The following is a 26,598-nucleotide window of genomic DNA, read 5'->3' on the forward strand; positions in this document are numbered from 1 at the left end:
AACACTCTCTCCCAGATGTTCTCATAGACCCTCTAGGCAATAGATGCCATGTATGTATGGTAATGACGCCCAAGTTTGTCTTCCCATACTTGACTTCCCCTCCATGCTCCAAATTCATATATCCACATGCCTACTTGACATCTCCACTTAGATGCTTAATGGGTTCTCATCCTCAACATGTCCAAAAAAGGAACTCCTAATCTCCCCTAAAATGTGCTCTTTCCCTAGTCTTTCAGGTACTGTTTATTAAGTCAGAATATTAGGAATTATCCTCCACCTGTCCTTTTTTCTCATCCCACTCATCCAACTGCATAGCCATTCTTCATCACCAACATACATCCTGGACGCACCCTCCTCTCTCCTTCTGTATTGCAACCCTCACAATGGAGGCCACCAGTCCCCTTGCCATGAATTATGGCATCTGCATTCTTGTCCCTCTGCTACAAGTCTTGCAACTCTCCACTGTTTCCTCCGTCGAGCAACAAAAAGGATCTTACAACAAAAATGGAATCATACCCTTAAAACCCTTCAATAGCTGTCCAATTGTATTTAGAATAAAACTTACTTCTCTCAGACCTTTGACCTAGAAAGTTCCATATTATCTAGTCCCTTCCTGTCTCTCCAGACTCATCTAGGCCACTCTCCCCTCTGTGTGTCTCCTCTTATTCCCCAACATACCAAGCTCCCCCTGCCCCAGAACTTTCAAGTGTTTTCTTCTCTCCACAGGAATGCTAATTCCACCACTCTTTGGGTAAATCCAGTCTTTTCAAAGTCAGAAGGCCTGGCTTTCTGGACACCTGTACCTGACGTAGAATCCCTCCTACCAATTCTTAATGTAACTCATGACTTGTTTCCATAAAGCTCCTATTACAACTTGCCATTTATTCATTGGTCAGTTTGCTTATTGCCTGGCCCCTTAACAGAGTTAGCTAGTGTTCTCTTTCCCTAGCACCTGAAACAATGCCTGGCACATACGGGTGCTCAGTAAATAAGTGCAGAATGAATTCAGACTGTATAATGCCTTCTGTTTGTTGCTGATTAGGAAGAACAAGAATCCTGTCACAGCATACATTTATGAAGCACAGTCGCTGATATATTTCTTCCACGAGATGTGTTCCATTTAGGTCAAAGAATTATCAAAAAGAGAGAGGGATCCAAAAAATACTTAGGTGAAGAAGACAGAAAAACTCTTGGACAGAGAGTTTCCCCAGGGGGAAGGGGATCTCTGTGTGTGTGACAGTCTTAGTGAGCTGCCCATTTATAAGGGTCTATTGTGGGGTTGCAGCTCAGCCCTGCTTGACTATATAATGCAGCTCAGCCACATTACCTGACACTGGGGGAGCAAGGACCTTACTTGGCCGAGCCCCAGCAACCACGCAGTCTTATTTCCAGGATACAAAACCCCATTTCTTCTGGACCCTTGTCCAAGTTCACACTGGGCAGTGGGGGGTGAGATTCACCACAAAGAGGAATGGATTTGAATTCCAAACTCTGGTCATGTGTCTGAGACAGTATCTGTTTTTCAGAAATAAAACACCAATGATGACGAAGAGAGTAGTTTAGGGTAGGGTAGTTTAGGGAAGAGTGGTTCTGTGAGAACAGAACTGATAAGGGCACTGGCAGGACTGAAGCTCATCTCTCTGGGGAAGTCACTTCACCTCTCTGGGCCACACCTTCCTCATCTAGAAGCTATTGTTGCCAAACTTCCCTTTTTAAATATTCACAGTTTTAAAAACTGAGGTATAATTTCCATTTGCTTCTTCCCCATGGTAGCCCCTGAGGCACCTCTGTGGAACCCAAAGGCTCCTGCAGCTGGTGGTTCCAGCCCACCCTCTGTGCGGTCCTTCTGTCTACCTGAGGGTCCCTGGTGCTCCCTTCTCTAGCCACAGCTACGGGGACAACTGGAGAAGCTTTCTCACTCACCTGAGCCAACACCGAGATTTTCTGAACTTGGGAAAGTTCCAGGATAGAAATGAACATTTACTAATGATTTATGACAAATTATGGGGAATATATATATCACAGAAATTTATGACAAATTAACAGTGATTATAAATATTCATATACTCTCACTTATAAATCCACTCAATTTCCCCCAAACTTCCAATTTTTCCAGTGAAAATCACTGGGCAACTTTAAATGCCTTGTATAATTATTGGCAGAATTAATTCATATAATTGTCCTTATACAATCAAGATATTCCCCAGACTCTTGCTATTCAAATGTGATCTTTGAACACACAGCATAGGCATGACCTGGCAACTTGATATAAATGCAGAATCTCCATCCCCATAACCATATTTACATTTTGTTTTTTGAGGGTTTTTTTTCCCCTAAATACCTCTCTCTCTCTTTTACTATCTTTACGAACACTCTGTACTCCAGTCTAGGTCAATTTTTGTACAGGTTCTTTTTTGGAGAATACTTGATATGTTACAGATGGAAAACCATTTTGTGCTGCTGGTAAAAACATGCCAATAAAAATAAATCTATATGTTTGTTTTAGTAAGGTGAATTTTTATGAGCGTTTTCTAGCTATATTTTACTGGTCAACATCATCAGCCTTTTTCTGCTATATTCAAAAGCTGATCTTAATTTTTCTATATATAAGATACAGCTCATGCTTCTGAGAGTTATTTTAATAGTAAATATAATTTACACGGTAGGAAGATATGTATACATGCTAATAAAGGTATATAGATTTCTATTTTTTAGACCAAAATTTCTACTTCTTATTTAAGTGAGGTAGCCAACAATATTACATCATTTTCAGAAATTTTATTACTAGTAAAAATATGTTGTTAAAATTCCTAAATGAAGATGGGTGCAAAATTCAAGAACTGAAGTTCACCACACCATATGCCATTTCTACTGCTGCTGCCTAGGTGCTGGGTTCAGAGCAACCAGGATGGAAAACATCTGAATATATATGACACATGACATTACTTTGACTGGTACATTTCAAATTGCTGACCTATAGGTACTGAGGAGTCATTTCCAGAAAAGATACAATTGCTGGTAGGCATCATCTCAAAATTAAACTGAATTGTAAGAACAGAGGTGAAAAGGAATTGAATTTCTAACCAGAGTTCCCAGCGTCTGGTCTCACATCTGACCCTGGCTGGTTCTGTGGCCTTGAAAAGTCTTGTAACATCTCTTGCCTCAATTTCTGCATTTTGAAAAAATGTATTGGATTTGATGAACCCAGGAGCCGTTACCAGATCCGAAATATTATTGTGCCATCTAATTCCTTTACCCCAGCCCAAAGGAGACACGTTCTCATCCCTGATATGTTCCTACAGAGATTAAAAAATTCCAAGATGTGAGTCTCATGAGCTCCCCTAAATCTTGAGAACATGGCCTCGATTTGCCTTTTTCATTTAATCAGCATTCATATTATATTCACATGAATATTCATGTTCATCGTGAATGCCATGAGCCAACAGCAGATGTGGGAGGAAAATTGCAAGAAGATTCTCCACCCCAAACCCACCCCAATCAGGGCAATTCTTTTCCTTCTCCTATATGTCTCTGCAAATTAAGTGGAGATTCTGGCGATAATGCTCTTTATATTGAAGGTAATTTTGAAGTAAATTGGAAGAGTGAACCAGCAGCCCTGCAAAGCAGCAGTGGCTGGGTAACTAGGAGCACCATCATGGCTCACCAGCACCCCCGTGCTGGACTACTGCCCCGGCCAATAATGATGCAGCCATTCTGGAGACAGGGGCTGCCGAGAAATTTCTGTATGACAGGCCACGATGCTGTTGTTGTTGTCGAATGTGAATTAGTCTTCAGGGGTGATATTAACTCTCCCCTTGGCTGCAGGCTTCACTACTCCCTCTTGCCTTCCCATCTATTTTATGCATTTATACCGCCAGCCTGGCTTCCGGCTTCTGGCCACACTGATATTCACAGCTTTGCCTTGTTTCCCTCTCTGGATCGTCATTTATCCCACCATCACACTTCTCTTTAATATTTCTGATTGACATTTAGCCTGACTCACGAAGCTGGGACTGACTCACTGTAACTTTTCCCAGTGGGTGCCTTGTCAAACCTGCACGCAGCAGGCCTGGCCCGCCTTGCATTTGAACTCTGTCCTCCCTGTGTTCGCTCTGCTGAATTTTTCCTTATGAATGTAACGTCTGCTGATATAGGTCCCCTTTTACTAAAGCGTACTTCTTAAACTAGTCAAATCTGTCTTTCCCAGTTGCTAACGACCACATCCAGTTTGTTTCCATTTGTAGGGCCAATAAATGTTTGTATATCAGCCATTAAAATACCATCAAGTGCAGTGCACTCCGGTTAACCATGTCTGCGGAAGTAACAGAAGTATGTATATTCCAAAAGTAACTTACATCTAGCTCGTGACATAATCAGTTACCTAATGATGCACACACATGTTTTCGGACTCATGCACACGGCTACTTCATAGTCAAACTGATTTCCTCTCAGGTCAGCCCTCCTTTTGGTATTCTGGCAATAGACCCCAAACTAAGTCTACATACATTTAACTGTGAATTATCACTGAATGAAATGATTGTTATGAAGTCCCCCAGACCAACTCGTGGGCTGAGTCTGATATACAGACTCCAGAGCTGTGACCCTTTGACAGTGGTATGGTCTGAAGCAGGAATCACACGGGAGAGCCTCCTGCCCTGGGCCTCCCCCCCAGCCCCCCTACTCAGGCACCATTAATTGATCAATGTCTCAAAAAGAGCCTTGATCAATTGGTAATATTTGCCTGGGCATTTGTTTTCAGAGAGGGGTAACTTCTGTTTACCACTTCTTTTCTGTATTGTAATTTATCCAAAGAGTCCACACTACACTAAATTCATAAGCATTTGTGATATCAGCTTGTGTGCTGAGTAAGATACCCATTCCTGCTCATGTGCTAGGAAGCCTGCTAACAGACATGCTCCATTGTCGCAGGGAGTCCCCGTTCACGGAGAGACAAAGAGAACACACACAAGCATGGACATGCACCCAGCCATGGTGACCACGCTAGTTTCTCATTCATAGACAGGAACAGAGCACTATGGCCCTCCTAACAATCGATGGAAGAACGTAGTACAAAAGAGAAGGTCCGCGATAAATAAACAGAACAGCTGACCACAGAAGAAATAACACAGGGGAAATAAGAGCACTTATTGGACAATAACCATCACAAAACAAGAACAGATTGCCATAAAGAAGAAACAACCATCAGAAAATAACAAAGTGTTTGGAAGTAAAAAAAAAAAAAAATATTAAAGCCAACATCACACGGATCAATCTAATACCCAGACAAAAAAGAGCCAAGAAAGACACGGAACAAAAGTGCAAAGAGATGAATAAAATGAAGGAAAATAATGAAATGAGGATTGTTTCAAAGAATGTAGCATCCACCTAGAATAGGAATTCTGGAAAAGAAAGGACAGGCAAAATGCAGAAGTTATAATTCTATAAATAGCAGGGGAAAATGTCCAGAGTTGAAGACGCACGAGTCACACACAGATTTCACAATGGAAGGGCCCATCAGGTATCAAGCAGGGCACTGAACACTACCTCACAGGCTGGAGACCCTCACCTCTCCTCCCTAACTGCTCACCTGTCCAGGATGTCTCTCTGGCATCTCAACTTAGATGTGAGTTTTCTCTTCCAAACCTGCTGCTCCTCTCGTCTCCTCCCTCTCAGGTAAAGGCTCACCATTCACCTAGTTGCCCCAATAAAAACCGGAGGCATTGCTGATTTCGTTTTCTCTGCTGCCACATCCAATTAAGACCCCGATATGACCACGTCTCTCCCTTTCTACTGTTACACTCTGTTCCCCATCACTGCCTCCCTGGTTTACAGCAACACCTGTCTCTACTCTTGACCCTCTCATGCTTCATACACAGCCAGAGCAATCTTCTAAAATACAAATCAGATCACAGTATTCCCTAACTGACCTAGAATAAGATCCAAGATCCTCACAGGCTCTGCAGAGTCTGCTCCTCTTTGCCCCTTATTTTCTGCAGCTTTCAGCTCTACTAACCCTCCAGTCATCCTGACTTATTTCTATCCCCAAACACTGTGAGTCCATTCCTGCCTTGGTCCTTTGGGGGCATGCTCCCTTTACTGTAATGTTCTTTTCCAGATCAACCCAGGGCTTCACTCAACTCATTCTGCTTCAACTTATTATTCTCCCATTCCTGTTCTATTTTCTTCTTAGAACGTATCAGTATCTACAGGGATCTCATCTACTTGTTTATATTTTATTGACTATTTCCCACACCAGAATGTAACCTCCTCTAGAATGGGGGACTTACTGCTCTATTTCTGGCTCCTAGGCTTTCCTGAAATCAATATCTACAATAAGTATTTGTTGAATGAATGAGTAAACTCATATATATCACAACATTTCAGAACACCAAAAATAAAGAATAGATCCATAAGTTCCCAAGAAAATGGAGCCCGTTACCTACAAATGAGTAAGAGCCAGAATGGTATGCCTTCTCATAAGCAATAATGACACTAGAAGAAAATACAGTGATACTTCAAAGTTCTGAGAGAAATGGTTTAGAGCCTAGAATTAGACACCCGGTCAAACCTGCAATCAAATATGGGAGCAAGGTCAAGAATTTTTTAACATGGCAAGACTCAGAAAATCTGCCTTCCCTAAACACTCTCTGAAAGAATTACTCACGGGTATCCTCAGCGAAAAGCAAAGACAACTGCTCCCCAAACAAAACATAGGATCCAGGAAAGAGCAATATATAGTAAAACTAAGTCAGCACTGTAATAAATAAAATAAACCTCAGAATTAAATCTGTGCAGCGGGCCGGGAAGGCAATTAGTCCAAATTAAAAACAAGAAATAAGAGGACTCGGAGGGGGAAAAAATGTCTTCAGAAGAAAATAATCTGTAAAAAAAATTATATAATTAAGACACCAAAAGGATTTTACTGATAAAGGAAAAGTATGAAATAATACCATGTTCCCTCTTTGCACTCCTATTCCCAATTGTTTTTCTCCCGGTTTTTACATTCCAATCTCTTTTTTTTTTTTTTTTTAATTTTTTTTTTTTCCAACGTTTTTTATTTATTTTTGGGACAGAGAGAGACAGAGCATGAACGGGGGAGGGGCAGAGAGAGAGGGAGACACAGAATCAGAAACAGGCTCCAGGCTCCGAGCCATCAGCCCAGAGCCTGACGCGGGGCTCGAACTCACGGACCGCGAGATCGTGACCTGGCTGAAGTCGGACGCTTAACCGACTGCGCCACCCAGGCGCCCCCATTCCAATCTCTTTTTAAAAATATAACATCAACTTTATTGAAATATAGCTTATATACAAAAAATATACAGATTTCAAATACACAGTTCGAAGAGTTTTGACAAATGTCTGGTACATTGTAAATGTGACCAGTATAATTGCAATCAATCTAGATGTAGATTTACATCCATGTTACATCCACATCCCTCCAGAAATTTCCTTTGCAGGCAACCCCCTCCTCAACCCCTTCTATTACAGAGTCCTGGCTTTGCCCATTCTAGAACTCCTTATGAATGGAATCATACAGTAAGCACTCTTCAGTGTCTGGATTTATTCACTCAGCATGAAGTTTTTTTCCAGTCATCATGTCTGTGGCAGGTACCAGAAGTCTGTTCTTATAGTTGAGAAGTACTGAATCTCATGAATCATGGTCTCACTTTTGTTTGTCCATTTTCTTGTTGATGATCGTTTGGGTGGTTTAAAGTTTTTGAATATTATGAATAAAGCTGCTGTCAACAAAATTCTACAAGTCTTAAGAAGGATATAAGTTTTGATTACTCTGCAGAAACTCTGGGATTGGAATTGCTGGTCCATAAGTTAAGTATAGATTTAACTATATCAAAAAAACGCCCAACTGTTTTCCAAAACAGGTGCACCTATTTCAACAAATAGGTGTACATTTCAAAAATAATGTATGAAAATTAGAGTTGTCCCATATGGTCAACATGCAGGCTTGTCAATATTTTTAATTTTAGCCATTTTAGTGGGTGTATGGTGGTATCTCATCGTGGTTTTGATTTGAATTTCCCTTATGACTAATGATACTGGATATCTTTTCATGAGCTTTTTGGCCATTGTATTTTCTTTTGTCAATATTCCCTTAGCCATGATTTTTGTTACATTGCTTGCTTTCTGACTTCTGAGTTGTAAAAGTCTTTTACATGTTCTGAAAACCACAGTTTTGTCAAAAAATATAGGGTCCCAAATGTTTATCCCAGACTGACTTCTAATAATAGCATCTCAGAAAAAAGCAGAAGCTAATTTTAAAGTCAGATTTATCACGTTTTTGTATGTGATTTTGCCAATTGTTTTCTATTTGCCCCATCTATTTATCCTTTTCCCTTTTTCTTCTTTTTCTTTTGAGTATTTATTATTCTAATTCACCTCATCTGTTGAATTATTAGCTATAATTCTTTGTTTTGTTATTCTACTGGTTTCCTAATGTGTACAGTTTATGTCATTATTTATAATACTACACTTTTAAGTGGTTTTATATCACTTTACATACAGCATAAGAACCTTACAGTAATATACTTCTATTTCTCACCCCTAGGATCATGTGCTATTGTTGTTAAACATTTTACATTTACATAAGCTGCATCATTATTTTTAAATAGCCAATGATCTTTTTAAAGATATTTTAAAAAGAAGAAAAAATCTTATACATTTATAGGTGTAGTTACCATTTCCAAAACTCCTCATTCTTTGTGCAGATCCATATTTCTATCTGCTATCATTCTTCTCTTCCTGAGGACTTTCTAAAACAGTAATGTAGTCTGGGTCTGTTGGTAATGAATTGTTTTAGCTTTTGTCCATATGAAAACAATTTATTTTGCCTTATTTGGAAGATATTTTTGCTGGACATAGACATCTAGGGAGACAGCTACTTTTCTTTCAACCAGTCCTTTAAAGACTTCTGTCACCTGCAAAATCCGCCAGCATCCTCGTTTTCATGCTTCTGCATACAATGTGTCTTTTTCTCTCCGATTGCTTTTAAGACTTTCCTCTTTATCACTATGGGCTTTGAGCAATTCGAGATTGATGTGCCATAGCGTAGTCTTCCTCAGATGTCTTGTGCTTGGGTGTTGAGACTCCTGCATTTCCGGGATGTAAAAGTGTCTGTAGAAAGTGTAGAAACTGTTTCACCATATTTTCTTTTTCTTTCTTTCTTTCTTTCTTTCTTTCTTTCTTTCTTTCTTTCTTTCTTTCTTTCTTTCTTTCTTTCTCTCTCTCTTTCTTTCTCTCTTTCTTTCTCTCTTTTTCTTTCTTTCTTTCTTTCTTTCTTTCTTTCTTTCTTTCTTTCTTTCTTTCTTTCTTTCTTTCTCTTTCTTTCTTTCTTTCTTTCTTTCTTTCTTTCTTTCTTTCTTTCTTTCTTTCTTTCTTTCTTTCTTTCTTTCTCTTTCTTTCTTTTCTTTCTTTGCCTTTCTTTCTTTTTTTCTTCCCACTTTTTCCTCTCCTTTGGGCACTCAAGTTACGCACATAGGAAGCCACCTGAAGTGGCCCCACAGCTCACTGATGCTCTGTTCATCTGTTTTGTTTTGCTTTCTTGTTTTTTTTTTTTCCTTCTGTGTGTTTTATTTTTGAAAGTCTTTATTATGCTGGCTTCAAGGGCACTAATTTTTTTTCTTTTGTGAGGTCTACTCTGCTGTTAGTCCCATCCATTGTAGCTTTCACTCACACGCTGATGTTCCTATCTCTAGAAGTCAAATTTTGGTCTTTTCTACACCATCCACGCAACCACTTCACTTTTTGGACATAAGGAATACAGCTGTAATAAGTGTTTTAACACTTTTGTATGCGAATTCTAACATCTGTGCCAGTTCTGGGTTTTAATTCGTGGATTTTTCTCTTCACATAGGTTGTAATTTTCTGCTTCTTTACATGCCAGGTCACTCTTTTTTGGGTACCAGACGTTGCAAATTTTACTTTTTGGGGTCCTAAATATTTGTGTATTCCAGTAAATATTCCTGAGCTTTGTTCAGGCATGTAGTTCACTTGCTGGAAAAGCTTGATTTTTTTTAGGCTTTGCTTTTCTTAAAATTTGTAGGTGGGACCAGAGCAATGTCTATTCTGGAGGGAATTATTTCCCACTCCTGAGGCAAGACGCTTCTGAGTACTCTCCTTGGGGTCCTGTGAATTATGTGGATTTCTGGTCCAGCTGGTGGCCGGGCACACTGTTGTGGGCCCTGTGTGAACACTGCATGAGCACTGTTTCCCTTTGTGTGGACAGCTGCTCCCACAGGAGTAAGATTTACTCCTTACTCCCAAGGAGTAAGATTTAGTTTTGGGAGAACAGCTTTTACTCTGTTTGTATATAAAGCATTTACTCTGTTTGTATACAAAAAATTGTATATACAATTTTATATACATATTAGAGACGCATACAGTACATAAATAGCTGGTTGGATCTACATTTATATGTGTGGTCTTAAAACTTCATGGGGGAGAGTGACTATGGAAAAAATGTCTAAAATGACTCGCTAGGGGGTTGATGATCTGGAAAGGTTGAGAAATGCTGTTCTAATGACTGAGTGGTTCTCTCTCCTGCCTCAGGGAGTGTCTCCATTTGTGCTGATGAGCACTCTGCCGAACACTGGTCCCCGGTAGCTCTGTTCTCTGTCCGTGCAGCTCTCTCCTCTCCAGCACCCTGTCCCGCAACCTGTACCCATCTTGGTCTCCCAGGTTCTCAGCCCCACTTCCTTGACTCAGGGGTGCTTCTAGGCTCTGCCTCGCTTTCCCCTCCTGGCACAGGGCCTGGAAGCTCTCTCAAGGTAATCACTTAGGGAAATCGCAGGGCTCACCTCATCTGCCTACTTCCTCCAAGGGATCACTCTCTTTCTATGCCTGAGGTCTAGTGTCCAAAATCCATTGTTTTCTGGGTTTTGGTTGTTTTATGCAGGAAGGCAGGTCTGCTCCCCATTACTCTGTCTTGGTTGGCAGTGGAAGTTAGCTCTATCCACCTTGAACGGCACAGGTTTTGTGGCCTGGGGTCCCAACCGTCTACTTCTAGGCAGGTTTAGTTATACTATTCCCATAACAAATTAATTCTTACGAAATTATAACATGATAAAGGCTGGTTATTTAATTTTAGAACCAATCTCAGAGGAAGCATGGGAAGTTTATAGTTACGGGACAGAATATGATGTTACCCAGAAACAAGTTATATATGTGACAAGTATGGGCGTGGTGGTCAGCAAGGGTGGGCGTCAATGGAGGGAAACAGTGGAGAACTCTAATTTCCTGACCTAACACGGCAGTGGATCAAAGTACGATAGTCAATAATTGATGTATCAAGAAACGGTTTAAAATACGCTACTTAATGCCATAATGGTACACCAGCAGCATGAAAACAAAAATGTTCCTGACAGGGCTTGGGAATGAAGGGAAAGCAAAGAGAAGGAGCAGTGAAGGGAGCCATATTTTTCCTTTTCCTTTGTGTAGAGTCACAGATCTCTTAAGGTTGATAAAGAAGCAGCGGAGGGATGAGCCTCTTCCCTATCGCTGCCCCACCAGCCACATGTGGCAGTGGAGTTACTGAAATGCGGCTAGTGTGACTGAGGAAGCAAATTTTTTATTTCACCAAGTTCTTATTAATTAAAATGTAAATTTATGGCCACACGCGGTTAGTGGCTATTGTATTCGATAGCACAGATAGAGATGTTTCCATTATCATAGAAAGTTCTATTGGATACCGTTGGTCTGGAGTTTGGGAGGCAATTACCAGAAGAATCAAAACCAGAAATGATTAAGCATGATAAGTTCTTGGCGCTGAGGCCAGGGGGAAATGGAAGGAGAGTTTTACTCTCATATTAGACCTTTCAATACTTTGAATATTCATTATCTATATCATATCTCACTATATGTCCAGAACGCTCATCTCAACCTATAATCTCAAGCCACAACAATCCATTCCCAAAGGACTTTTGTGATTTTGGGTTTAGAGTAAAAAATATTTTTAGAGGGAAGACATTTGTTGTTATAAATTCTAACAGTCATATTTCACCTAAGTTGTTAATTTCTATTTTCCACCTAACATCTGCGGCTTTGATAAAATGCAAAAGTATTGTAGTTCATGAAACTGAACTGCTATTCATCACTTTCCAGGCCACAGCTTTACTTTAAATAATCGATTCTTTGGTTTCTGCGGCCCCTAAAGAGAGTTTTAACTTTTCTTGACAGTAAAAGTGGGAACTTATCAGAGAGAGGATGGCATTTGTTGGCAACATGTGAACATCTCCGCATGGAGGAGGACTGGCCAAACCACTCCCGTGGGGAGCAGGAGATAGGCCGTGTGAGCGGCACATGCATTTTTTAATTCACATTCTTTAGCATTTGACCTTTTTAGTAACAGGGAGCATACATTTCTCTATAATTAAGTAAAACTAATAAAAGGTAGATTTGATATAATAAAACTAAATATTGGGCACTAGCTTTTTGGGAAACCAAGACCAACATCCCTGACAAGGCCCTCCACCACTCATTCCACACCTCCCCCCTCTCATCGTCTGCACCCCAGTCTCACTATCCTTCTCTGGGTCCTCAGGCATGTCACCCTCCCTCCCATCACCGGCTTTGGCGACACGCTGGGTTCTCTCCCTAAATTGTCTGAATTTCACCCTCTCCTGACAATTTTTGCCTCCAGGTCTCAGCTAAAATACAACTCTCTCAGAGAATCTTCTGTGGCAGCTTGCATATTCCAAAGGTGATCTTAGTATCTCCTGGCCTATATCCTCTTCTGCAAGACAACCTTGCCGCTTCCCGAGCAAGAGAGGGAGTTGATTTCTCCACCCACTCGAACCTGGGCAGACTTAGTGACATACTTGAATAATATAATGCAGCAGAAGTAACATTCTGGGACTTCTGAGGCTAGGCACAAGAAGTCTCAAGAAGACCAACAGCTTCTAGATAGGTCTTCTGGAACACAGACTCTTGGAACCCAGTGCCCTGCTATAGGAAGTCCAAGTCACATGGAGAGATGATATGCAGATGCTTTGGCTGACAGCCCAGCCATGTGAGGGTGCCATCTTGCAAGACGGCACATGTAGCCAGTCAGATGACCGCAGTCCCAGCTGACATCTGCCAGTGACTGCATGATAGACCCCAAGCAAGAACCACCGAAGTGAGCCCAGCCAACCCAAGACATAAGGACTGTTTTAAGTTCTCAGGGTTGAGTTTCAGAGCAATAGATACTCAGTCCATCTTCCAAGGAGGGCGAGGCCTCTGTATACTCTCATGGCTCTACCTTTCAAGAATCACTACCGATGATCATACAGCAAGTCCGCTGTGAGCCAGGCACCTTACACACACCGTCTTATTCAGTCCTCACAAGAATCCTGTGAGGGAAGGAAGCATTTTTTTAATCCTTCAATTACAGAAGCAAGAGAGTCTGAGCACACTTCCTCTCAGTACTCAGCTAGGATGTGAGCCCAGGTAGCCCCTCCATTGCCCTCGCCATGGTTTGTAATTGTACCTTCTCTTTGTAATTATTTAATGTCTCCTTCTCAAAACCACATTGTGAGTTCCATGTGGGTTGGGACCATGTCTGCTCTTGTTCATGGTGGCCCCTGGTGTCCAAAATGTGTGCTCGGTGAAATCAGAGCAAATCTCAGTGGTTTCTAGGGAGCTCGTGTTCAGAGTGAAAGAGAAATAAAATTACCTCCTTGCTTATGACATAGTGCTCACCTTGTAGTTAAGGATGAAATATATATTTGGAATTCAGAAGAGTACAGATGGAGGTTGGGGAACACAGGCTTCAGGGCAGGCAGCTCTGGGCTCAAATCCTAACTTGAGCAGTCTGTGACCTTGGCCAGAGTCATCATCTCTTCACCTATAACATTGGTTAAGTATCTTGCCAGTTGTTGAGAGGATAAAATGACATATGCAAAGTCCCTAAATACAGTCCTTGCTTGGCACACAGCCCCAACAAAGGGTCCCACTGTCAAACGTAACAAACAGAAAATTCTTCCAATTCATGGTAAATGTCAGGTCTGTTCAGATCAAAGCCTAGCTTGGGTAGGAGCTCCTACTGAAGACGGTAAAGAGAAATCTAGCGGGGCTTTCTCACTCAGTGGGTGGGTACAAGGGAGTGATGCTCTTGAGGTCAATTTTGCATTTATGTCATTTCAACCCTTGATTAAAGATTCAACGCAAAGTATCCAATGTACCAGATGAGGCCGCATGACGAAGGCTGCAAGCCGGATGACTCTCCCCATCCAGCCCCACCTCCGTGCAGGTGGAGAGCATCCTCCCGAGGATGCAGGCCACCCAGCTGGGGAGGGACTCCACCTGGCCCAGACTCCCAGGCCACACCCCTGCCCTGAGACGGAGGTGAGCATTTGGGGTTTAGAGGCCTTCTTTCCCACCGTTCAGAAGCTGTAGCTGCTGGAAGCAGAAAAGAGACCAACACTTGCAACGGCTCAGGTATCAGAGAGGATCCACCTCACAAGCAGATGCCTCGGGATTTATTCCGTGGACAGGTCATCCACACGACTGCTGGAAACCTGGTGCTTGGCTCTGTTTGCAGGTTGCCAGTGTGACGTTTCGTTTCTCACTGAACTCACCAGGCATTGGCCGTAGTCCCTGCGCAATTCTGCCCGACTCTTCACGTTCCTGTATCCTCCCCAGCGCTACGCCAGTTGTGTTCACGGACTTCCCATCAGATGTTTCCCTTAACTAGGGATGATGCAGTGTGTGTGCACAGTGTGACTGATGTACACATTAGTCAAACTAAAGGGCGTTATTTGTTTGACTTATTGTAAGTAAACAAGTCTCTTACAGTAAGAGACTTAAGTGGGGGTTCCCCCATATAAGGAAGGTAGATGAGGGAGGGAAGCCGGCCTGTCAAACCGCTGTCGCCACAATTTATGAACTTAGGAGTGTTTCCCACGTTTGTTTGACTAGTGGGGTTGTAATAAGGCCCTCACAGGTTTGAGTCGGAGCAGACCAGTTAGTCCTTTGTAAGAGAAACCTGCTTACAAAGGTCATAAATCAGAACTTTGGCTCAGGGCCAGGTGACGAACGGTTCCCATTTCCGTATGAAGACAAACAGAGGAGAATAGCTCAGTTGGCCATGACTGCATGTTCTGCTGATCTGAGCCACCATCTTCTTTAATGAAGGACGGGGGCCTCACTGGGGCGGGGACTACGCAGACAGGAGGAACACGGCAGCTTCGGGAGCAACTCATCAACTGATGTGCCTTCTTGTTCCCGTTACGTGGCCAATTCCTTTGAAGAGATGGGTCAAAGGAACGTTGCTTTTTTTTAACTGAGGAAAAGTAGAGCAAACCCGGGGCTGGGTGCAGTGCCCACACCCCCCTCCACCCTCCGCCCCGGCAGACTTCGTGACCTGGGGCTGTGTGTGATATTGTCCTTGTCCGCAACCCCTGCACCTAGAAAGGAGTGTCAGGAGCAATCATCTCAGACTCCTTGTGTCCTCAAGTTGCCCATTCCACACCTGTATGACCTATAGCAAATCACATGGGCCTTGCTCTCGAGTCATTCAAGCCACACCTCCACTGATGCCTGCCATGGCTGTAAATGTAGCACTGCTTTCAATCTCATTCTATTGTGAAAAGTCATTTTTTTATTATTTTTGGATTTCACCGTGAAGTTGAATATTGCTATTTACTTGCCAGCTGAGTTCGAGGATTATTAACAATGGTCTAAATTATACATCATTTTATTTCTCACTCTATAAAGCTACTTTTAATTCGTTGCTAGTCTCCACCCCCCCCCACCCCCCCCCCCCACCCCCGCTTTTTTTTTTTCTGTGTGGAGTTCATTTCCGAGCAGAGAACTGAAGCTACCTACCCGCCGGGCGTTCGCCGGGGTGCGCCGGGAACCGCGCAATCATTCAAATGACAGATAGGTTTAATTTTCTAACTGGAATTACACGGTGCCGAGAGCCAGCGAAGACGCATACCTTCACTTAAGCACACTCTTTAGAATGCAAATGACAAGAACTGAGCAGAGAAACTGTTTTTTAAGAGGATATTTAGGAGTCTGGGCAGAAATAAATTAAATACATCAGCCTGAGCGTCTTCCTAACTGGGAGGAAACAGCAGATTACGCATATTTATCTGGCTTGCAGACCTGAACCACTGAAAAGAAAACGGACAAATCAAGGAGGGTTGCTGAGGATTTAGAGCTTTTACTCTTCCAAAATCTGAAAGCAGGTTTGGTTTGGGAGAAGCAGTAATTAGGCTGCAGTGTCTGGTATGTTTTCAAAACTAGCACAAAGTTTCACCGATTTAGAAAATAAAGCCTTGGATTAAAATCCCAGCTGGCCGAGGACAGCTACACGTGCCCCAGCCCCTCTAACTGCCTCTGACGGACCCCCTGCACGGTCTGGAGGCACCCGTCACTCCAGTGCGAATTCAAAGCACAAAGCGGCATCTCGGTTCCTGGTAGAATCAGTCAGCTGTCGTTGCGCAAAGTCGTGAGCACCTTCCTCGAAGCAAAACCGCTAAGCCAGACAAGCAACTCATTTTTGACAAAGCTGGTTCAACAATCGGCTCCTCTGAAGAGTAGAATATTCTTAACTAGAAATTTTAAAAGTTAAAACTTTCATTAAGTGCATGTACTGCTATTGGAGAAATATCATAAAACATCGTTTTAATGTGAACACTACTTCATACAATGAAAAACTATTTACAGTGTGTTGCTTCCAGATTGGCTGCTTTTACATTGTATGTCTACCCAGCGTGTGTCTTCAGCCGGGAGCTGCAGTCCTTGTACCCGACGGCTCTCCAAGGCCCCTGGGGACTCGGAGCATCTGTCCACTTACATTCTCCCTAGTAATTATGGCTCAGCAGGCACGCCACCAAAATCATCTATAACCCAGAGACTCTGGCAATCGTATAGAAGTAAAATGCGTAGATTAGGTTTCTGTCCAATAAATACTAATTTGACAATACAATCCATTTCCATCTTAAGAAACTGTTTTCAGTTAGGAAAACATTTTTTCTCAACGGGACTAGAACGAATAGTCTGTGGTTCACCCTGGAACTGTCAACGATGTCTTTGTATACAAATATAGCATATTTTGGCCAGGAATATAATTTCTTGTTAAAGAGTTTATTTGCCTTCACACGCAGAATTGCTACATACATTCACAGTTTTAAGAGACTGCAATTAGCTATTCCAGTTGTGCTTTAAAATCCCAAATATTATTTTCATTAGTGAGTGCAAAGCAAATGTCCCACTTGACTACAATTGGTCCTAGAGTTATAAACTCCATAATGGTTTCTAGAAAATTCCTTCAATCTCCAGTTTCATCATTTGCTTTTTCAGGTATGACTTCCAGGCTCCGACGCGGCTTCTGAACGTCGGCATTTTCTGTGCCTGGTTTATTCAGCCCACATGAAACAGCAGCATAATGGATTTGTTTCAGGTTCTCCAAGGTCTCGTTCTTAGCATATTTCAAAAGATCCGCTTGTCCCTGTAACAAGACATGCAATTAAATGTTAGGTGTGACTAACATGACTTCTTGTTGCAGTCTGACAATACAGGTGTTCCACTGAAATAGAAATATTTTGATGCCACAAGAGGGCATGTTTATCTGCTATTGGCACTGTATCCGAATAGGTCAATTGTAATAAAAAACAAGACTGTCTTCCCCGTTTTCCACATCAAGCTCCAAGACCGTGCTGCCTCTTTGGTTCTTTCCCTCTATAAATCTGAATAGAATGCTGTGTGTGTGGACCATGGCTGTCTGCCCTGGTTAGAATTACATCTTTTTGTAAATTGTTTGGCCCATCTTGGTTTTTTCCTTTTAAGATTTGCCTTATTTTTAGCTTCTCATTCTGAAGCAAGTATAAATTCACAGGATGCAAATATAATACAGAGAGGTCTCATATACCTTTCCCCAAATTTCCCCCAATGGTTATGGCTTACATAACTGGAGTACAAGGTCCAAACCGGGCAGCTGACGTTGGTGCAATGTACATGTATAGCTCTGTGTCACTTCATCCCATGGGGAGATTCACGTAACCACCACTGCAATCAACACACAGAGCTAACCTGCCGCCACAGAGACCTCCCAGGCACCAGGACTCTACGGTCACACCCTTCCCCATCCCTCCACCATCCGTAGCCCCTTGACAACCACCAGTCTGTTCTCCATTATAAAGACTTGCTTTTGAAGCAAGCTTTGGCAGACAGGCACCCAGCAGGTTTTCACGGACTACTTGCTTAAAGGAGGAAGGAAGGAAAGGATTCTTTACTTTCAATAAACTTTCTTAGCCAAATCTTAATTTCTTTAGTGGGGTGTGGCCATCCTCTCGACATACACGCAGTCTAACACATAGGTCAAGACACAATGGGATGGACTGAAGCACCAGTCACTGGGAGTCTGGAATCTGAGCCGATTCCAGAGCTCAATGGAGAGTTTGTCAGCCTCATCACTCTTGACATATTGACCAGAGAATTCTTTGGCCGGGTGGACGCGTGGACGGCTCTCTTGTGCATCTTGGGCTGGTGAGCAGCATCCATGGCTTTTGGCCCCTTTAGACCAGTTGCACTCCCTCAGCTGTGACAACCAAAATGTCTGTGGATGTTGTCGAATATCCTCTGGGGGGTGAAACTACCCATATATCAGCCGACCATTTCAAGATTACTGGTTAGGAGAGATGATGTGGTACTCCACTGTAAATTCCAACATTCCTACTTTGGTCGTTTGTTCTATTTTCCCCTCTGATATTTAATCTGCCTTCCATTAATAGTTCTTTCTACTTATACTATTACCTTTCCTTCTCTCCTATTTTCCTTGTCCCTATTTTGTCTCCTTCCTTGGGCTCTAAATTTATTCTGTTATTCTCTTTATCATCCCTCCATACTTTGGCTTTTTCTTTGTCATACTTAGATTCTTGGTACTATCCCGTCTTTCTCCTGTTGTTTGTTTGTTTTTTTTTTCCCCTTAACTGCCTCTCAGCGTGCATCCCATTAAAGTGCTCCTGTACAACAAAAGCTGGGGGCCAGTTGCGGAGGCAACAGGTAAGGACTTACCTTGGAAGGCAACTGGACTACAATCAAATCTCAGCCTCTGGTGAGACTAAATTGCAGCGTAATCTTAAGCCACTATGAGGCCGGAATCCACAGAATGGTTTGCTGTTTACCACTTACTGTTCATGATTTTCCTGCTTTACAAAGACCTTTAATTAGTAACTATAAATACATGCTCCATTGCTTAGTTTAACTGAAGAGCTTCATTTTTATTCATTCTTAACTAGTCACTGAACTCATATGCTGAAATTTTACAAGCAGTAAGGTCTTTGTACATAAATATAGCATATTGTGCCAGAAATATAATTTCTTGTTAAAGACTTTATTTGCCCTCACGTGCAGGATTGCTACATACATTTATGGTTAACAGATTGTAACTAGATATTCCACTTGTGCTTGAAAATTCCAAATATTGTTTTTAAATTAATTAACTTTATTTTTTAGAGCAGTTTCAGGTTCACAGTAAAACTGAGCAGTTAAGTACAGAAATTTCCCGTATGCCCCAATCCCCGCATGAGGCGTAAACATCTCCACTACTGACATCCTGCCCCACAGTAGTACATTTATTGTAACTATAGACCTACACTGCACATCATTATCGCCCAAAGTCCATGGTTTACACGAGGGTTCACTCTTAGTGTTGTACATTCTGTGGGTTTGGACAAGTGTACAATGACATGTGCCCCATTACGCAGCATAGTCACACTGCCCTAAAAACCCTCTGTGCTCCCCCTATTCATCCCTCCCTTCCCCTTAATGCCTGGCAACCACTGATCTTTTCACTAACTCAATATTTTGCCTTTTTCAGAATATTATATAGTTGGAATTCTACAGTACGTAGCCTTTTAAGATTTGCTTCTTTCACTTAGTGATATGCAATTAACTTTCCTCTATGTCTTTTATGGCTTACTAGCGCAGTTGTTTTTAGTGCCAAATAATGTTCCACCCATCGTCTGGATGTACCACAGTTTATTCATTGACTCACCTACTGAAGGACATCTCAGTTAAACCCAAGTGTTGGTGCTTATGAATACAGCTACTATAAACATCCATGTGCAGGATTTCGTGTGGACATGAGTTTTCAATTCATTTTGGTAGATACCGAAAGGAGCATGACTGCTAATATCATACAGCAAGAGGATGTTGAGTTTGGTAAGAAACTGCATCCCGTCTTCCACAATGGCGTGCCGCTTTCTGTTCCCACCAGCAGTGAATGAGAGTTCCTGTTGTTTCACATCCTCACCAGCATTTGGTGCTGTTAGCACTTTAGATTTTCGTCATTCTAAAAGGTACACATTAGTGTCTAATTTTTGTTTTAATCTGTAGTTCTCTAATGACATATAATGTTGAACGCCTTTCCACATGCCTACTTGCCATCTGTATGCCTGCAGTGGGGAAGCGTCTGCTCAGATCTTTTGTCCATTGTTTAATTGTTCATTTTCTTATTGTTGAGTTTTAAAAGTTCTTTGTATGTTTTAGGTAACCATTGCTTATCCGGTGTGTCTTTTACAAATATTTTCTCCAAGTTTGTGGCTTGTCTTCTTGTTCTCAACTTGTCTTGCAGAGCAGAAGTTTTTAATTTTGATAGAGTCCTGCTTATAAATTCTTTCTTTTCTTTCTTTATTTCATGACTAATGTTGTTGGTGTTACACCTAAAAAGTCATCACCATACCCAAGGTAAGCCAAGTTTTCTCCTATGCTATTTTCCAGAAGTTTTATAGTTTTCCATTTAGGCCCACAATTGGCTTGAAGTTAATTTTTGTGCAGGGTGTAAGGTCTGTGTCTAGATTTTTTTTTTCTCTTAGCATGTGGATGTCCAGTTGTTCCTGCACCATTTGTTTAAATGAGTATCTTTGCTCCATTGTATTGCCTTTGCCCCTCAGTCAACAATCAGCTGACTAAAATTTATGTGGGTCTATTTCTGGGCTCTCTATTCTGTTCCATTGATCTCTTTGTTCTTTCACCAATACTACACTGTCCTGATTACCATAGCTTTTTTTTTTTTTAAGTTTAATTATTTATTTTGAGACAGTGAGAGCCAGGGAAGGAGAGAGAGGGACTGAGAGAGAGAATCCCAAGCAGGCTCTGCACTGTCAATGCAGAGCCCGATGCAGGGCTCGAACTCATTAACCCAGAGACCATGACCTGAGGCATAATCAAGAGTCAGATGCTTAACCAACTAAGCCACCCAGGAGCCCCAGTTACTGTACTTTAGAGTAAATCTCAACTTGGGTAGCGTCACTCCTCTTTGTTCTTTTCCTTCAAGACTGTGTCATCTATTCTGGGTCTTCTGCATCTCCATATAAACTTTAGAATCGATTTGTCAATATCTACAAAATAACTTGATGGAATTTTGGTTGGGATTATGTTGAATCTATAGCTCAATTTGGAAAGAAATGACATCTTGAAAATATTGAGTCTTCCAATCCATGAACAGGAAGTGTCTCTCCATTTATTCATTTCTTCTTTGATATATTCGATCAGTTTTGTAGTATTCCTTATGTAGATCTTGTACATATTTTGTTAGATTTATGCCTCAGTATTTTATTTTTGGAGATGCTAATGTAAGTGGCATTATATTTTTAATTTCAAATTACCCTTGTTCATTGCTGTTATCTGGGAAAGTGATGGACTTCTATACACTAACCTTGTATCTTGCAACCTTGCTATAATCGTTTATTAGTTCCAGGAGTTTTTTGTCAATTCTTTTGGAATTTCTACATAGATGATCATGTCATCTGTGAACAAAGTTATATTTTTTCCTTCCCAATGTATAACTTTTATTTTTCTTTCTTGTCTTATTGAATTAGCTTGGACTTCTAGTACAATGATGAAAAACAGTGGAGTCAGGGGATTTCTTTGCCTATGTTTGCCTAATGGGAAATGTTTGAGTGTTCCCACCATTAAGTATGATAGTTAAAGGTGTTTTGTTCTTTATCAAGTTGAGGAAGTTCTTCTCTTTCTAATTTGCTGAGAGTTTTTATCATGAATGGGCACTGGATTTTGTCAGATGCCTTCTTGCTATCTAGTGAGATGATCATGTGATTTTTCCTCTCTAGCCTGATTACACTGATTGATTTTCGATCGTTGCACCAACCTTCATACCTGGTATAAATATCACTGGGTCACAGTGTATAATTCTTTTCATACATTGCTGGATTCAGTTTTTTAATATTTTCTTGAGGATTTCTGCATCTATGTTCATAAGAGATATTGATCTGTAGTTTTTTTGGTAATGTCTATCTGGTTTGGGTATTAGGATAAATGCTGGCCACGTACAATATATTAAAAAGTATTCCCTCTGCCTCTATTTTCTGGAAGAGATTGTAAAAAAAAAAAAAAAACTGGCATAATTTCTTCCTTAAATGTTTGATAGAATTCACCAGTGAACCCATGTGAGCCGGTGCTTTCATTTTAAAAGGTTATTAATTGTTTATTTGACTTCTTGAATAGAGATAAATCTATTCAAATAGTCTATTTCTTCTTGTGAGTTTTGGTAAAATGTGCCTTTCAAGAAATTGGTTCATTTCATCTAAGTTATCAAATTTGTGGGAATAGTGTAGTTCATCATATTCCTTTGCTGTCCTTTTAATGCCCATGGGATCTGTAGTGACATCCCTTCTTCCATTACTGATATCAGTAATTGGTGTCCTCTTTTTTTCTTCCTTCATAGTTAGCCTGGCTAGAGACTTACTGATTTTAATGATCTTTTCAAAGAACCATCTTTTAGTTCTATTGATTTTCTCTCTTAATTTCCTGATGTCAATTTCACCGATTTCTGCTCTAATATTTTTATTAATAAAAATTAGTAGGTCTATGTTCAAAGTGCTTCCTTGGCATGTCCTCTTAGACTTCACGTGTCCAAAACTGAGTTCCTGATATCCTTCCTACCAGCCTCTCTATAACCAGCTCCTCTCAGGGTAAGACAACTCTGTTCTCAAAGTGACTGAGAACACAGACCCTAGTACCATTTTGACTCGTCTCCTTTTCTTTCATCCCTCATCCCACTTGTCGGCAGCCTCCATTATCTCTGTCTTCAAAAAATATACACGTATACAGGTTCTCAGCACTTCTTACCACCCTCATTGCTACCACTGGCAGCCTGAACCACCATCACCTCTCTCTGAGTTTATGACAACTGGCCATCTGGCTTCTCCTCTGTCAACATGACAGCCAGAGACATACAATTAAACACAGTCAGAACATGAACCCCCCAACCCGTGGCTCCTCGTATAACTCAGACTGAGAGCCAAAGTCCTTTCTCACAGCCCCCGAGCTGTCTTCACCCTCTTCATCACCCCACCTTGTTCACTAAGCCACTGTGACACTGGGCCCCTAAATGCTCCTCAGACATGGCAGGTCCTCTCTGGCCCGGCCTCAAGGTTGCACACTCAACACTGCCTATGCAGGGAAGGCTCTCGCCCCAGAAGGACACACAGTTTGCTCTGTCACCTCCTTCGGGCCTTGACTCCCTGACAGCCTTTCCAAAATGAAAACTGCCACCTCTTGCCCCCAACTCTTCTTGCCCCTTCCCTGCCTTGCTTTCTCCATGACATGTTCTGTGTTGCTTTGTTTACTGTGTGTCTCTCCCATTAAATGTGAGTTCCAGGAGAACTGGAACTTTCACGTCTTCAATCCACTGCTGAACCCTCACCCCTCAAGCCTACAACAGCACCAGGCATACAACACAGGCTTAAGAAATGTGTTGAATGAGTATAATGACACTAAGATGTGAAAGTCTCCTCTTTAATCCTCACAGTGGCCTCCCAATCATGTGCTTCACCTTTTTCTCTGCATTTATATATATATTATGAATAGGTATTGTATTTTTTACAGAAATGAAATCAAGCAAACCCTGCCATTCTTCAGTTTTCTTTTTTTCACCAAAAATCATGTCTTGGCAATCTTTCCATGTCAGCATATATAGATCTGCCACAGGATGACGGGGCATTTAAATAGAAAAATCCCCAGATGGTATACAGGATCATTAATGTGGTAATAACGAATTCTTTATCTGGTGGAATCTTGGTTCCCAAGTTTAGACAGGTCATTACCACACTTTGAACGGATCAGGCTTTCCACACCTAGCCAGGGGAGACACAAAGGACCCCCAGAGCTGGGGAGCTGCTGAGTTTTATCCCCGGCACTTGTATTTTGTTCTGTGCGTCCACAACCGCACGTCTGACACGTCTCAGGATTGTGGCATCCAGCGGGAGCAGAGAACAATTCTGAACAAGGTGATGATGGTGTTTGCTGTAGCAGTGTTCACATCTCGTTGCTTCAAAAGAGCAAAGGCTATTTAAAACACCGCCGCCCACTGACACAGGGCATCTGGGTTTGAAGACTCCTACGAAACTGGCTTTGCAACGTTTCCAGTTGAGAAACTCAAACCCTATTTGGTTTCACACATTCTGTTTTGAATTTCAAAAGTTATTCTATTTGGTTTTCATCTCGAAAGAGTTATAACAACCTTAGGTCATAATATTTAAGGTTCCTACTTAGACTCGGAATATAATCTTTAAAAGACATAGCTAAGGGCAGGGCTGGATCCCAGCGGCTCTTGTGGAGAGCTGGCCACAACCGTGCTCCTTCTGGCCCTGCCGGCGGCTGCCTGAGATCAGGTCAGAGGTCGGAGCAGCCGGGAAAGGAATGATGGCAGATCCCAGACACCAGAGCCAGTGCCCCAGCCATACTCAACACTTGGCCAATCACCAAACTTTCTGTCTGACCATAAAAGATGCCCTAGCTTTTAATATGTTAAAAATACTTCAAGGCACATCTGTTAGTCCTACATAGTTTTTGAATCTAAAATTAACAACCACAATTCACTGCTTTTATTTAGACTTAGAGCTAAAACTATAGGGATTGTACACTTCCGTTATTCTTTTTCAAAGCTTTTTATTCCAACTGTCTATTAGAGAAGAACAGAATTGTCTTCCTTCTGAGATGAGTGAACCAGGGTGGCCACAAAGACTCCCCCGACCTCTGCCACCAATCCGTGCAATGGCCACGTGGCTGAGAGCTGGAAGGGGCAAAAATGGCCATCTGCCGTTCCCTGGGAGTCAGCAGACACGTTTCTTCCACATTATAAGCAGGTGGATGGAAGAGGAAAAAAGAGGATACCCATACCATTTTGGGAGTCTGAAGGAGGCACAAAGGTAGTCAAAAAATTTTTAATTTAATGCAAATAAAGACATAAGCTATCAGTGTCTGGTTTGACCTCAGCATGTCTGGGGCCCACACTGACTTCTGGGTTGTTCTGGGACTAACGGCCCCAACCCGAGAAGCTTCATTTGGATGGCATGGACTAGGCTGCCTCCTTCCTGCTTCTTTGTCCACTCAGGAACAAAGCAGCTTCTAGGCACCTCCACCGATACCTTCTGCTCCCCCAAGACATGAAGCTAACTCTGGGATAAAGAGAGGGGGGCAGACACCTGGAGAGCGCCAAGGCCCAGCAGGAAGACAGACTGCCACCCTGCAAGCACCTAGCTCCGGCCACATGCTGACCCCTTACTCAGCCATTTGCCATGCACACGTCCTTATCTTTCCTATCACCCAGAAGGCTGCAAGAGTTTTCCTGTCCCCTCCCTCAGCATCACTCTGAGATGACAGCACAGGGACCTAGGGTTTTTCTGGCTGTCTCTTGCCAGAGAATCTAAATTGCAAAACCCTAACACAAGCTCATAATCAGGAAACATTTCTTGGAAAGAGAGTGACTAACGTATGCCGGGCACTGTATTAAGCCCTTCGCAAAGACTATCTCGTGACAATCTCAGTTCTGTGAGAGCTACTGTTACTATTCCCAATTTTGTAGTCAAGGACATTGAGTTTAGAGGGATGAAGGGGCTTACCCAAGGCAGAGCCTGCACAGCAAATTACACTTAAAAACATACAACTTTCTCTCTGTGTGTTCTGTTTTCTTTTTGGATTAACTAAACCACAGGGCCCAAGCTATACAGTTGAGCCCACACATTACATGTGACACTTGAAAGCAAGCAAACTGTAACGTCCACTACATTTCTAACATCCCCAGTATATCACCAATGGTGCAGGCAATTCCTTCTTCCTGTGCTTAAACACAAGAACAGAGATACAGATTTCCATTCGTATTTGTTGAATGAGTAGGGAGCGAACAACACCATGGTGGGGCCACGGAAATCCTGGCCCCCGTTCTAAGCTGCCTCACTGCACTCCGAACGCTCCCCTTGAGAGGCCCGTGTGGCTGGCCAAGGCTGTAGCACATTCGTCAGAGTTAAGGAAGGCCTTCTTCCTAACTGACGTCTCAATAAACCTTACACTTGAACAAAGATCCCCTGATCATCAGTCACCTGAAGTTGGAGCAACAGAGCATAGCAGCATGTGCTCGGCTGTGGGACGATAAATGCATGTTAAATGTTTCATGATTTTTTTCTGTCCTATTGGCTTCCCCTGTGCTCAGTCACATGTGTGAAGGGAGTGACATGTGAATTGCAAGTGAATTCCTCTCTTCTCAGCAAGAAGACTGCCTTCCGTCTCCCCTGACTCCATCCCAAAGGGTTTGCAGGTGCTGGCCAGGTGGAAAGGCCCTCTGAGAGTACGAAGAATGGT

General features: G+C 42.1%; 1 protein-coding gene across 2 annotated transcripts in view; it reads right to left on the bottom strand.

The window, feature by feature from the left end:
• Nucleotides 1-16,606: 16,606 nt before the first annotated feature.
• Nucleotides 16,607-26,598, bottom strand: part of PLCL2 (phospholipase C like 2) — a 196,563-nt gene continuing 186,571 nt past the window's right edge. For both annotated transcript variants that reach the window (XM_058729808.1, XM_058729810.1), the window contains exon 6: nucleotides 16,607-17,449. In XM_058729808.1, the coding sequence (XP_058585791.1) occupies nucleotides 17,270-17,449 (180 nt within the window). In that variant the 3' untranslated portion in view covers nucleotides 16,607-17,269. The remainder of the gene's footprint in view (nucleotides 17,450-26,598) is intronic.

Source organism: Neofelis nebulosa, chromosome 5 (assembly GCF_028018385.1).
Source record: "Neofelis nebulosa isolate mNeoNeb1 chromosome 5, mNeoNeb1.pri, whole genome shotgun sequence".
Taxonomy (NCBI): domain Eukaryota; kingdom Metazoa; phylum Chordata; class Mammalia; order Carnivora; family Felidae; genus Neofelis; species Neofelis nebulosa.